Source organism: Tachypleus tridentatus, chromosome 4 (genome assembly GCF_004210375.1).
Source record: "Tachypleus tridentatus isolate NWPU-2018 chromosome 4, ASM421037v1, whole genome shotgun sequence".
Classification (NCBI taxonomy): domain Eukaryota; kingdom Metazoa; phylum Arthropoda; class Merostomata; order Xiphosura; family Limulidae; genus Tachypleus; species Tachypleus tridentatus.
In genome coordinates, this window is record NC_134828.1 from 23,847,263 (window position 1) to 23,862,734 (window position 15,472).

The 15,472-nt window shown below is 34.7% G+C and overlaps 1 protein-coding gene and 1 long non-coding RNA gene across 3 annotated transcripts in view; one reads left to right on the plus strand and one right to left on the minus strand.

Moving 5' to 3' along the window:
• LOC143248685 (uncharacterized) overlaps nucleotides 1-14,354 on the minus strand; it is a 34,338-nt gene extending 19,984 nt beyond the window's left edge. The window contains exon 1 of the mRNA XM_076497297.1: nucleotides 13,549-14,354. Within this exon, the coding sequence (XP_076353412.1) occupies nucleotides 13,549-13,911 (363 nt within the window). The 5' untranslated portion in view covers nucleotides 13,912-14,354. The remainder of the gene's footprint in view (nucleotides 1-13,548) is intronic.
• Nucleotides 2,192-15,472, plus strand: part of LOC143248687 (uncharacterized) — a 69,654-nt gene continuing 56,373 nt past the window's right edge. The window contains exon 1 of one of the 2 annotated variants that reach the window (XR_013027147.1): nucleotides 2,192-2,483. This is a non-coding gene — a long non-coding RNA (uncharacterized LOC143248687). Of the gene's footprint in view, nucleotides 2,484-8,123; nucleotides 9,031-15,472 lie in introns of those variants that run through there. The other variant, XR_013027148.1, reaches the window with a different exon arrangement.

The following is a 15,472-nucleotide window of genomic DNA, read 5'->3' on the forward strand; positions in this document are numbered from 1 at the left end:
TATTTAAATGTTACGAGTGAGTGTAACATAAAGTGATTGCTCTCTGTTTTGTGTGTGTGTGTGGTTTTTGTAAGTTAGGCCTAGCCTATTGGTTTTTCGTTCTGAACTGATAACCGCAAGATCTATTATTAGTACTTCGTTTTCACACTTGGGGGCACTGCAGATACATTATAAGAATGATGGTTATAACTCACTCTTTTATTAGAGTGGCCTAGTATTGATGGCGGTGGGCGATGTTGGCTACCTGTCTTTCATCTAGTCTGATAGTTCTTATATATAGCTTTGTACAATATCCAAAACAAGCCTCCTAGTTGTAAGATAAACTTTAATGATTGTATACCACATAGGATTGTAGCAGATTAACCTCAGGTAGAACACTCCCAATACAATATACAATATAATACAATATAGTTATACAATAACTATAAAAACAACTGGACAAAACCAGTTAACGCATGCCTGTATATTTACTTTTCATAATCGATGTATAGTGAAGTATAGTTTATTGACACAGCTGGGTTTCCCTGAAACTAAGATAATACAAAGTAAGGGCTCACATTAGAGTTAACTTGGTTGTAATTCTAAAACCTTATCAGTGAAAGGAAAGGATAACGTTTTATTATACGTCAAACACATAACATCTGCCACATCTAGTGCCGAAGAGGCCTTTCGCCATACCCAAAATAATTAAATTGGCAGGTCATCGCATTCACAATGTTTCATTTACATTAACGGTTTAATAATCCGTATTTATGTTCCAATGAATATTATATATATATATATTTTAAAAATATAACACATTAAACATTTCTCGCAATAGGGGTAATTTGTATAGTTTGTTTTTATATGTAAATACCATAACAACATTTGAAAGTTTTCCAAATTTCATGAAATTCCTTTACACTTTTTAAACATATAAATTTGTGAATGTTTCGTTTTGTTTTCCCTCAACCGATCACCGTGCACATTTTACTGTCACTTACAAGATATACTGCAGAAAAATAAAAAACTACATTTTACATCCCACTGATATCACGTGTGTTTGGTCCCCTTCAGTTTTACCAAAAACACTAGGCCCGGCATGGCCAGGTGAGTTAAGGCGTTCGACTCGTAATCCGAGGGTCGCGAATTCGAATCCCGGTCGCATCAAATATGCTCGCCCCTTCAGCCGTGGGGGCGTTATAATGTTCGGTCAATCCCACTATTCGTTGGTAAAAGAGTAGCCCAAGAGTTGGCGTGGTTGGTGATGACTAGCTGCCTTCCCTTTAGCCTTACACTGCTAAATTAGGGACGGCTAGCGCAGATAGCCCTCGAGTAGCTTTGCGCGAAATTCAAACAAACAAATTACCAAAAACAAAAACGTGGGATTACATTTCAAAATAAGTGTTGAAATACGAGTGAAATCGTCTCTTACCTGTTAGTTATTTATGTTTTTTTTATTCTTTATTTAAGAGAAAAAAAATGACTGAAACGACAAATAAAACACTTCCTTTCCTTGCAAAATGAACAAAAGTAACAAATTTGAAGAAAGTTACCCAAAGTAACTTGACTACATAACTAAAATTAACTAACTTGTCTTACGAATATTTTTCTTTGTGTGTGGTATTCGCAAACTTCGAAAGCTAATGAAAAGTTTTATTGAAATATTAGAACCTATAGTCAGGTTGCTGTTAAATATAAATTTTTAACAATGGGTGTTGTGTTCACGACAGATATTAAAACCAACTTTCTAGCGTTTGAGCTTATGGACGTACCACGTAGCCACCAGGTGTTTTGGTTTGTTTGTTTTCAATTTCGCGCAAAGATACTCGAGGGCTATCTACGCTAGCCGTCCGTAATTTAGCAGTGTAAGACTAGAGGGAAGGGAAATAGTCATCCCTCCCACCTCCAACTCTTGGGCTACTCTTTTACCAACGAATAGTGGGATTGATCGTTACTTTATAACGCACCACGGCTGAAAGGGCGAGCATGTTTGGTGTAACGGAACCACTAGAGTACACACTTAACACAGATAAACGAACAAACGTGTAACATTTGCACTTCCCTTACGAATGCTAGAACACAGGGTGGAAATAACGTAATTTAATAATAAAAGTTCTATAAACGAAACAATAACAAGAGTTTCGTGTGAGAATAATAGAATTTTAAAAATTAATGTGTCAACAGAGTAACAAATAGACACATAAACTAGTTGGGAAAATTGTCGTACACCTGTATGGACTGATACGACGCAAGCAAAAGAACACGTGACATGAATTTCTGTCGTGACTTTATTGTTGCTAGGGCTGTATAAAAAATAGTCCAAGTTACTGAGGTCGTGCAGTGCAAGAAAGCTGGTTTGTTGCAGTGGTACACTTGGGAGTTTCCCTTCGTATAGGTTAAAAAAAAACAACACAGAAAAGGAAAAAAGACGTCTACAACGTTGGCATATCACGACCACAAGTTTTATATGTAAAAATGAAAACAGTTGTGAAAGGATGAAGGTAAGCGTACAATATTAGATAGAAAAACGTATTATAATGAAAGGCCTGAAAACAAAGTGCCAGAAAAAGAAAAACACGTAATGAGGACAACGTGCCATTAGATGTTTCTTTTTTATATATTTAAAAATTAAGGTTGCTTTCGAACGTGTAATAGTTTGTTATCACCATATCGTAGGTTAGAACTGGAACAATATTTCGTACGTGTAGTTGTTTATTACTATGAAACTTCAAGCTAATGTTTGAACAATATTTCGTACATGCGATTTTTATTACCACCAAATTTGAGGCTAGAGTTCGAACAATATTTCGTACGTGTAGTTGTTTATTACTATGAAACTTCAAGCTAATGTTTGAACAATATTTCGTACATGCGATTTTTATTACCACCAAATTTGAGGCTAGAGTTCGAACAATATTTCGAACGTGTAGTTGTTTGTTTCTATAAAACTTCAAGCTAATGTTTGAACAATATTTCATATCTAAGACATTTTTTGTCACAATCAAACTTGAGGCTAGAGTTCGAACAATATTTCGTACGTGTAGTTGTTTGTTGTTATGAAACTTCAAGTTACGAATTTTTGTTGTCATCAAACTTGAGGCTGGAGTTTAAACAATATTTCAGAGCATTGAATTAAGATAAAAAGTTATTCCGTTTTAAAATTAATCTTCAAAAACAAAGAAAACAGTTTATTATAATTGAGATTAAATCTGTATCCTGTGTTTCCGCTTCGTATTAACTTTCTGCATCCTGAGGCAGCATATCCAGATGTACCAGAAAATACACTGATGTCCACTTATCGCTGTTTCACTTGAACGACCAAACCTTTAGAACTATTGATAGGTTACTGAGTGTGTCTTCTATGACTTACCGGTTTACAAGAGGAAAACAAACTAGGCTTAACGAAGATAACAGGTTGTCAGGCAGTGTTTGTTATTGAATTTCGCGCAAAGCTACACGAGGACTATCTACGCTAGCCGTCCCTAATTTCGCAGTGTAAGACTAGAGGGAAGGCAGCTAGTCATCACCACCAACAGCCAACTCTTGAGCTACTCTTTAATATGAGGGTCGCAGGTTCGAATCCCTGTCACATCAAACATGTTTGCCCTTTCAGCCCTGGGGGCGTTATAATGTGATGGTCAAACTCACTATTCGTTGGTAAAGAGTCAGGCAGTGACAGAAAAAAGTTTTAGGACTATTATAAAATATGTTTTTTTTTTTTTTCAAATCGAGTACAAACAAGACATACAAACAGTCACTTGAACTATGGAGACACGGACAAAATCTTTAACATAGGTGAATTTTGTTGTGTAACTATTTAAAATGAGTAAAGACACCAACATTAATGGACATTAGCCAAGTATTCTTCTCTGTAACTATGGAAACACGAACAAAGTAATCAATAGTGATGTAATATGCATTAGTTATAATAGTTAACATATATCAATAACTATATGATTAAGAAATAAACTACCAAAATCGTATATATAACATGGTAAGCTTATATCATTTTAATCATTTACACAGTTATTAAAGAATTATAACCAGTAGGCCCAATTTATTGCATTTAATATTGACTCATGCAGAGACATTGTGTTATTATACATATGTATTATTTTGTACTAACTTTTTCAGATGGCAGCACAGTAGTTTTATGAAAACGAGTGAATGCCAAGATGTTTCGAAAGTCTACTGTATCAAAATAACTAACATATATGCGTATCTTTATTTCAAAACGCAATTTTACATGACGTCACGAATATTATAAAATTCCACTACTTTATTTACTCGCTCTGAATATGTCATTATATATTGGAACAGGTAGAGCATAAATATAAATAACTTCCTCCTTCCCTCTCCTGAAAAAAAAACAATCTGGTTTAGTAACTCTTAGCAATTTTGTCTGATTTTATTTATCATAAGTTCACACTTACTCTGCACGCTAGTGTCAATAAGCAGTACACATTCATCGCCTCTAGTGACAGAAGACGTGTCTTTTAAAGTTCGTCTGCAATTACAGGACACTTGAATAGGTACGAACTTTTGGTAACGACATTTGGTGCAGAAAGTTGAATAGTATGAAAGAAACAAGTATAACAGACGTATACAACACTCGTTAGAAACAAGAAAGCTTGAACTTGAGTTGGTATTATCAACGTGCTTTGTGTGCATATTTTCATTTATTTGAAAGATAGAGCATTATAGGCACGTGCACGGTTAGACAAAAGTATATCTTCAAAATGACATTGAAATTCAAATCTGTTATAAGTATCGCCCTGGTATTATTGAAACATGTTAAGAATACTTTAGAAAATGCTCTTTTGAATATAATTTAATTATTACCAATTAGGCTTAGCTTACACTGTGAATGTGCTTAAACCTGTATCAATCATCTCTTTGGTGTTATCAAAGTATGTTAAGAATACTTTCAATAAATTGTTCCTTTGATAACGAAGGTAATTAAATTATTATAATTTAGGCTTAGCTTACACTGTGAATGTGCTTGAACCTGTAATAATAATCTCTTTGGTGTTATCAAAGTATGTTAAGAATACTTTCAATAAATTGTTCCTTTGATAACGAAGGTAATTAAATTATTATAATTTAGGCTTAGCTTACATTACAAATGTGCTTAAACCTGTAATAATAATCTCTTTGGTGTTATCAAAGTATGTTAAGAATACTTTCAATAAATTGTTCCTTTGATAACGAAGGTAATTAAATTATTATAATTTAGGCTTAGCTTACATTACAAATGTGCTTAAACCTGTAATAATAATCTCTTTGGTGTTATCAAAGTATGTTAAGAATACTTTCAATAAATTGTTCCTTTGATAACGAAGGTAATTAAATTATTATAATTTAGGCTTAGCTTACATTACAAATGTGCTTAAACCTGTAATAATAATCTCTTTGGTGTTATCAAAGTATGTTAAGAATACTTTCAATAAATTGTTCCTTTGATAACGAAGGTAATTAAATTATTATAATTTAGGCTTAGCTTACATTACAAATGTGCTTAAACCTGTAATAATAATCTCTTTGGTGTTATCAAAGTATGTTAAGAATACTTTCAATAAATTGTTCCTTTGATAACGAAGGTAATTAAATTATTATAATTTAGGCTTAGCTTACATTACAAATGTGCTTAAACCTGTAATAATAATCTCTTTGGTGTTATCAAAGTTATTAAGAATACTTTCAATAAATTGTTCCTTTGATAACGAAGGTAATTAAATTATTATAATTTAAGCTTAGCTTACATTACAAATGTGCTTAAACCTGTAATAATAATCTCTTTGGTGTTATCAAAGTATGTTAAGAATACTTTCAATAAATTGTTCCTTTGATAACGAAGGTAATTAAATTATTATAATTTAGGCTTAGCTTACATTACAAATGTGCTTAAACCTGTAATACTAATCTCTTTGGTGTTATCAAAGTATGATAAGAATACTTTCAATAAATTTTTCTTTTGGAAACTTTTTTCTAACTAATGTAAGGATGTTCAAATTTCTACAGCATGCACTACAAATTCTGGAAAAAAGTTCTGAAAGTTATGCTCGATTGTCTGGAGTTCAAATCGCAATATTTCAAAACAAATGTCTCATCCAGATATGGGTATTGAGGTGTGATTCAGAAGTGTGTGGGTGCTAGCTGACCTAAATAGGTAAACCCGAATAATAAATTACACAAACGAGTACAGGGTAAATTAGTTTGTACACAGAAACAGATAAACAACAGCCAGTAACAAAGGAATTGTCGTTAGAAGTTGTAACCCGGATGACAGACCCGAATTAACTTGTAACTCAAACTTTCGACGTTATTCAATAATAAAATAGCTTGTTGTTTATTTCATTCGAAATATCTAACGTCAACACATTCCTTCGATATAGCCTTACTTTTTACTTTGTTAATGTTCAACTAGACACAGAGAAAGACACAACCTATGTTGTTATACGTGGAGAAACTGGAACACACTCCTGCTTTTGAACACAAAGAACCACCTAGCTAATTGTAGTAAAAATTAACAGGTTCCTACATTAAATAATCACATCGCTTTAAAATAAATAACACGCGGGGATCTTTCGTCTGGTTCGGTTCGGTGTTTTATAGCACAAAGCAGTTAGGTTATCTGTGCCGTCTTTCGTCTGTAAAATAGAAATAAATAGTAAAAAACAGAGAAAACAAAAGATGACGTATCATCTGTGAGACAATTCGGAAAACGTGCAGCCTGACATGGCCTACGTGGTTAAGGCGCTCGACGCGTAACCCTCGTTACACCAAACATACTCGACCTTTTAGCCTTGGGGTCGTTAGCATGTTAAGGTCAATCCTTCTATTCGTTGGTAAAAGAGTAACCCAAGAATTAGCGGTGGGAAGTAGCGATGACTATCTGCCTTCCCTCTAGTCTTACACTTCTAAATTGGGGACGGCTAGCGCAGATAGGCCTCTTGTAGCTTTGCGCGAAAATTCAAATGAAACAAATAACTAAAGAATGAACAAAGGTTTTTAAAATACATTTTGAACTTCGACCATAAATGGCGAAATGACAAAAGACATGTTTTTATTTTATTTTAACAATGTATGAGTGAAAACAAAAGTATTCAACTGATATGTTTGGAAGATAATTGTTGTTGTGTTAAAATAATTTTACTATTGTGTGTTGTAATAGTTTAGTTAAGGTTAAATGTTGATGAGTCTCACTAACATTCAAACGAACAAATCATTTTTTGCAGAAAGAAAAGTGCAAAGTGACTTTAATTGAACATCAGTGCTTACATAATGGATGATACAGAAGATGAGTTAATCCAAATGTGTCAACAAGAAACGACATAAAAAAAATCATCATAAATATAGGTTAACAGAAGACAAGTTCATCACAATGTGTTTATAATAAGTGACACAGAAGACAAGTTCATCACAATGTGTTTATAGTAAGTGACACAGAAGACAAGTTCATCACAATGTGTTTATAGTAAGTGACGCAGAAGACAAGTTCATCACAATGTGTTTATAGTAAGTGACAAAGAAGGCAAATCATTCACAACGTTTATACAAGAGTTGATGCCAGTTAATCGTAACATTTTCAAAGGTGTTGGCACAAACGGAGCGCTAATCATAAGGTTTCTACAAGAAGTGACAGTGACACAAATAGTAATGTAATCATAAGGTTTCTACAAGAAGTGACAGTGACACAAATAGTAATGTAATCATAAGGTTTCTACAAGAAGTGACAGTAACACAAATGGTAATATAATCATAAGGTTTCTACAAGAAGTGACAGTGACACAAATGGTAATATAATCATGAGGTTTCTACAAGAAGTGACAGTAACACAAATGGTAATACAATCATAAGGTTTCTACAAGAAGTGACAGTAACACACATGGTAATATAATCATAAGGTTTCTACAAAAAGTGACAGTGACACAAATAGTAATGTAATCATAAGGTTTCTACAAGAAGTGACAGTAACACACATGGTAATGTAATCATAAGGTTTCTACAAAAAGTGACAGTGACACACATGGTAATATAATCATAAGGTTTCTACAAGAAGTGACAGTAACACACATGGTAATATAATCATAAGGTTTCTACAAGAAGTGACAGTAACACAAATGGTAATATAATCATAAGGTTTCTACAAGAAGTGACAGTAACACACATGGTAAGATAATCATAAGGTTTCTACAAAAAGTGACAGTGACACAAATGATAATATAATCATGAGGTTTCTACAAGAAGTGACAATAACACAAATGATAATATAATCATAAGGTTTCTACAAGAAGTGACAGTGACACAAATGATAATATAATCATGAGGTTTCTACAAGAAGTGACAATAACACAAATGATAATATAATCATAAGGTTTCTACAAGAAGTGACAGTAACACACATGGTAATGTAATCATAAGGTTTCGACAAAAAGTGACAGTGACACAAATGATAATATAATCATGAGGTTTCTACAAGAAGTGACAATAACACAAATGATAATATAATCATAAGGTTTCTACAAGAAGTGACAGTGACACAAATGATAATATAATTTATTAGGTTTTCTTAGAAGTGACTGACACAGAAAATAAGATAATCATAAGATTTCTACAAGAAGTGACACAAGTTAATCTTTCTAAAAAAGGTGACACAGAAGGTAGTACCACTGCAACTCTACAAAGGGCTACGTGGAAAATAATTTCAAAGTTTCTACAAGAACCTCAAGTAATCATAAAACCAATGTGTTTTACACGACACAACGGATTTCTCGTGACACAGTTTTTCTTCTCAACACGCTAACCTCCTGCAGGTTAGGAATGCATGCTAATGAGCTCAACTTCGCTATTTACCATCATTATCAAACCTGTCTTGAGGAGGGCGTTGTTATTTTAACAGCCAAGCTATATTCGAATTTAACATTTTAATTGGTTATCCATTTCGGTTGTGTGTTCAGTACGAGGTAGTAATATAATTATTGTGTGCTTGTTTCACTGGTCCAGCAGACTTACAACGCTAAAATCCGGGTTTCGATGCCAGTGGGGGTAAGAGCATAGAAAACCTATTGTGTAGTTTTGAGTTTAACTACAAACAACTGTTTCACTGACAAAGGCTGTAACCATCCCTGATTTTGAGCTGATATATTAGAGGGAAGGTAAAAAGTCGGCGACGTCCCCCGCAATTTTTTTAAATCTTATAGTAGGGTTTTATCATCATTCTTATAACGCACCCATATAGAATGACAACGGAAAGCGAACCACGAACCCTTGAATTCACGTTTCGGTAGGCTAACACTGGGCCATGCCCAGCCACATAACGTAGTGAAGATGGCGTTGTTTAGATTTGAAATGCCTATTTTTCTTAGTTTTAAGGTTAAATATTTATTTTACTTTTCTCAGATTTTACTATTTTTAAACGTAAAAATCGTCACCGTCATTAACAGTGTTATTAGGGTTAATCTTTGGCCTCAGACAAACACCTTAAGTGTTGTTTTTTCTTTCCTTGTAAGATATGAAGATTGCAATAGCGTATTAAAGATTAGTATTAGTGGATAAAATTATCAAAATAACTTTTAATGTTATTATAATATATCACTAATGTTTACACTTATGAGGATTAATTTGCAGTGTTAACTGTTTTCCTCCCTGTTAGTAAAGCGATAAGTCTACAATTTACAACGCTAAAATCAGGGGTTTGATTCTCCTCGGTGGGCTCGGCAGATAGTCCGGTGTGGCTTTGCCATAAGAAAACACACACACACACACGCTGGTAACTTCATATTTAGACTCAATTTAAACGGCCTGAAATATTATTGGGATTATGGCCGTAAGTATCGTTAACAAAGATGGCAGCCAGCTGATGAAACAATGCATTCTAAACATTGACAATTTATATCATTTTCGTTTATTGATTTATTATTTTATGCCCTGCTCATTAGTTGTTATACAATATAGGCATAATTAAACCCTGATCTGTATATTTAGCTCTCTTTGGATCAACAGTCCCTATTAACGTATTCCTTAAACTCACTGAGTGTTTTCAGCAAGCGATTTGGTCTTTTGGCCCCTTTTGTGGTTTGTATTTGTTTTTGTTTTGACCTGTAAGAAATACGACTTTCGGTCTTGTAATACAGGTTTATTTGTTTTCATACTTTAACGTGTAGGTGTCGTACTTCTTCGGGGTCGTTAAGAGAAAACAAATTGGTTTAATTACCCTTAATCATACCTGCTACGAGATGGCGCGACTAGTTTTAAAGCCACTCAGTATCCACCAGTTTCCTACATATCTCTATCTCTTCTTTTTACTTTTTGACCCAACATGACTAGGTGAGTTAAGGCGTTCGACTCCTAATCTGAGGGTCACGGGTTCGAATCCCCGTCGCACCAAACATACTCGTCCTTCTACCGTGGGGGCGTTATAATATTTCGGTCAATCCCACTATGCGCTTGTAAAAGAGTAGCCCAAGAGTTAGCAGTGGGTGGTGATGACTGGCTGCCTTCCCTCTAGTCTTACACTGCTAAACTAGAGACGGCTAGCTCGGATAGCCCTCGTGCAGCTTTGCGCGAAATTCGAAAGCAAAAACAATACTTCTTTTGTTTTTATTTCTCCGTGACTGACAATTGTTTACAAGCTCCATTGATTCTAGTGAATATAAACAGGAAAGCGTCCATGCATTTATCGGAATAAAATAACAAAACTGAAACCACTTCATAATTTTGAGAAAATAATAATCCAGGTTCCTCTATAAAGACATTTATTTTGTCATATTTATGGAATATCAAAACACAAACAGACAAGGCCTAGTTAATTCTAAGAACCCATGAATGAAATCAAAGGAGGACATGCTATAATATTTCAATCATACTACATCTGCATTATCCAGTGCCGACGAGGCTTTTCGTCAGTACTAGGATTCATCACTATAATAAACAGTAGCGATAATCTAAGCACTAAACAAATTAAACCTTTTACTGATAAGCTTAAAAACATGTTCTTTCGACATACGTTATCATTAAACAAAGAAGACTTAGACGTTTAGTTACGAGCAAAACCAAAACCAAATCGAAAAGCTTAATACCTTCTTTTGTACAGTTTATTTTCAGACAAGGCTTCTGTAAGCATCATTAGTGTAGTTTTAATAATCGTGTTTCATTGCTTTGTTACGAACTATGTTAATACTAAAAAAACAAGCAAACAAACTCAGTAGGAAAATATTAGAAATATAAAGAATTATAAACATTATTTAGACAACAGATAAAATTAATTCAAAGACGTTGAACTAAAATGGTAATGTTTTGTTAACAATGAACTATTTTGTGTTGTGTTCACCACGGATATCAAAGTGCAATCTTTAGAGTTGTAAATCCAGAGACTTTCGGCCGAGCCACTGGGGGTAAAGGGGAAGTAAAAAGAAAAAAGAATAGTCCAAGAGTGGACGGTGTGTGTTGCTGATCAGATCTTGTTTCAACTTTATCAGTTCATAACTAGGAACGGCTAGCGAAGATAGTTCTTAAGAAGTTGTGAGCGAAATATGTACATACCTAGGAACTACTAAGTGCAGATATTCAGTGCCCCACAGCTTTATTAAGTTTAAAGGTATAGACATTGTTTAGTGTCTCACGGCTTTACTAAATGTATAAGTATAGACTTGTTCAGTGTCTCACAGTTTTATTAAATGTATAAGTATAGACTTGTTCAGTGTCTCACAGTTTTATTAAATGTATAAGTATAGACTTGTTCAGTGTCTCACAGTTTTATTAAATTTACCAAGTATAAACACTGTTCAGTGTCCCACAGTTTTATTAACACTCCTACGAAAAGTGGGGCCTAATAGGCCCCAGAGCAACTTGAAAGGTTATTAATATTAGGCTAATAAATTTGTATTTAAATGAAATTGCTATTTCATGTAATGAGATGAAATCAAATTAAATGGCAATTTCATTTAAATACAAAATTATTAGCCTAATATTAATAACCTTTCAAGTTGCTCTGGGGCCTATTAGGCCCCACTTTTCGTAGGAGTGTTAAATGTACAAGTATAGACTTGTTCAGTGTGTCGCAGCTTTATCAAGTACAAGTATAGACTTGTTCAGTGTTTCGCAGCTTTATCAAGTACAAGTATAGACTTGTTCAGTGTTTCGCAGCTTTATTAAATTTGAAGGTATAGACTTTTAAAATGAAACACTGCCGCATTTCTGTAATAATATTGATCAACCAATTATTTCAGATAATTTCTGTATTGAGTTTTCAAATGTAGTCATTATACGTCAACAAATGAAGTTTGTCAAAATAGTTCCTAAAATAAGTCTTGGTTACTAATATTTCTTCACACATACTAAACCAAGCCGCTAGGAAGCCGCACCATTTAGTGTTGATCTGGCATGGCCAGGTGTATTAAGGCGCTCGACTCGTAATCTGAGAATCGCGGGTTCAACCTCGTCGCACCAAACCTTTCAGCCGTAAGGGGCGTTATAATGGCACGGTTAATCCCACTATGCGTTGGTAAAAGATTAGCCCAAGAGTTGGCGATGGGTAGTGATGACTAGCTGTCTTCCCTCTAGTCTTACATTACTAAATTAGGGACGGCTAGAGCAGATAGCCCTCGCGTAGCTTTGCGCGAAATCCAAAAAGCAAAAACAACAATTTATGGGTTGTGGTGCTGTGTCAGAGTTAAAACTGTTTAATGTGTATTCCAAATCATTAATGGAAAAACACGCGCTATGTCAAATGGACCAGTACCCTAACTTAATATCAGTAAAAGGTTCTGCAATTTTATCTCTTTTAATTATCTCTAGGCCCAAGGTATTCTGTTACATATTATTGATTTCCTGCACAGTCAAAAGATACCTGTCGTGTCTCGTACATCCTGTACTGTCAAAAGATACCTGTCGTGTCTCGTACATCCTGTACTGTCAAAAGATACCTGTCGTGTCTCGTACATCCTGTACTGTCAAAAGATATTTATCGTGTCTCGTACACACATAATATATTTTTATCAGTATTGTTATACTGTTTTTTTTTCATGAAGAACTAAAGGTTTTATAATAATCTGCCTCAGACGTGAGAATACCCAACGTTTTTCCCAAGTTTGAATAATTAAAATAAAAAAAATACAGTCGAATTTTAAAATAACATTAAATAATTAAACCAAATTAAAAAAATAAATTTAAAAAATAAATTAAGACAGTTAAATAATATAAGAAAAATTATTAACAAATCTCTAGTAAAACGACAGTAATAATAAAGCTATGTAAATTTTCACTTTTTATCACAAATTCTTAACGATCGAAAACTATAATTTAAAAAAAACGTTAAGTTCACTGGAAGATCACAATAACGCGCCACATTTAAGGAATTGTACACAGAATTTGCGCGGTATTAATGAAGTGCGGTCATTATCGAGTTGCTCCAACTTCCTGCGGCCATCTTAAAAATCTTCTGGACCTAAGTTTAACTTCTTATTAGTAATAGCACTGAATGACAGATTTATAATAATGGCACTTCCAAATGATGGATAGTATTACAGCTACACTTACAATAGTAAGTATTACAGCTATACTTACAATTTCCTGACGCAGTTGATTCATTGATGTATTAAGGCCAGAACCAAATTTCCGAGAGGAATTACTGTTTATATGCGGGTCCTCTCTAATGTCTGTATTCGTAGGAGCTGACAATTGGGACATTAAGGGAGTTGCAGGAGAAGATTCTATATCGATATTCACAGCGCTGGTGCTCAGTCTCCTACGAAACGTTTCGGAACGTTTCAGCTTCTCCATATAGAAGTCACGGCATTGCCGGACAACTGTATTTCGTGCAAGCGTGTTTCGAATAAAATGTGCACTATTACCGTTAATGTTACTGCTCTTGGGGTGAGACATGATACTGAAAGTCGAGGACTGTCCGCAGCCACCCGTTTCGTCCATCGCGAGATCTTGGAGATAAGAACGACCGAATAAATAAAAGGTATATGAAAACTAACTCGTTCATATGATCTACAATTATATATATATATATAATGCGACTAAGTTCTGATATAATATGTTTTTGATTTATCTTAAAACTGTTACATTTCCGACGCACAGTTTTAAGATTTCTAGAAATTCTTCGCCAAATATCCTGAGTTCTGATGCTTGAAGCATACGCTGATATGGTCACAGTACAGAATTGAACACGCTCTCATACGAAACAAACCACTAGTAAATGAATCTGTTCACCTAAACCAAAAGCCTCACTCGCACACACACTTACCAGTCGAGACAAGTTGCACGTACTAGTGTGTGCGTGCGGATCAGCCACCTGATGACGACAACAACGCGATACTCGTGTGACGTTCGCCACGTGCTGGTGAGTGAGTAAGTGTGTTTCCTGTTCCTGATTGTTAAGAGTTCCTCGGGTCAACTTCAGCTCTGCGCATGCGTACATGGCTTTTGCCTTGAGGTACTCGGCCTTGTGTTAGTGAGATATAATTCCAGCTTGTCACGCTATCAAGGTGGCTGAGAGGTGTATGCATTTTTACGAAAAGCAAATTACGCGATGAAATCAAACTAATAAATTCTGAAGGACACATATTTGCTTTCGGACACCACCTGGGAAATCCGGCATGTGCGAATGAAAAATGATTTTCAAAACTATCAGTCAACAATAATGTCTGTTTCGCTTTTTTTTTTTTGAGATGAGACATTTACTTAAAAAAAAAATGGACACTGACACCATACAGAATCCAAATTCACAACTCTTGCCGCAGAAATCCTTTAACTAGCAGGACTCTTACGTTCTTGGATGGTATTATTTAACTATCAGCGGCCATTTTGTTGGGCAGAAATAGCAGTAAATGGTTTTGAACCTTGGTTAAAAGAGTCACGGATTTCTCGAGAGTACTTTTACCACCATTTCAGTCCGGTTGTTTGTTTCAGAATACATGCGCATATCAACCCCTAATTTAGAGCTGGAAGATAAGAGGGGACACAATTATTATCCTGCCAAAGATTGACATTTGACAGTTACTCTTACAGCGCACCCATGATTCAAAGTGTAGATGGCGTTTTTTTTCAGTGATAAATATTAAACCTCGGACTTCACAGTCAGAGCATGCAAGGGTATGCAATTATTACGTTGTGCATTCACATAAATATGGTACACAGGTATGAAGAACATGCTCGGTACAAACAAAACCTCTACAAGTTATATCACTGACAAGAACGTAGTATCACGTAGTAACAACGTACTGTCACAATAGCCCATGTTGGTTATCACACTTGCCAGGAAACTAGAAACGATAATAAAAACGCAAATGTTGTTTTTGATAAGGATTATTTTTTAGATGGTAAGAGCTTCTGAAGTGATGAGAAACTGTTTGTTTATTTTATAATTTCGCGGAAAGCTACACGAGGGCTATCTGCGCTAGCCGTCCCTAATTTAGTAGTGTAAGACTAGAGGGAAGGCAGTTAGTCATCACCACCCACCGCAAACTCTTGGGCTACTATT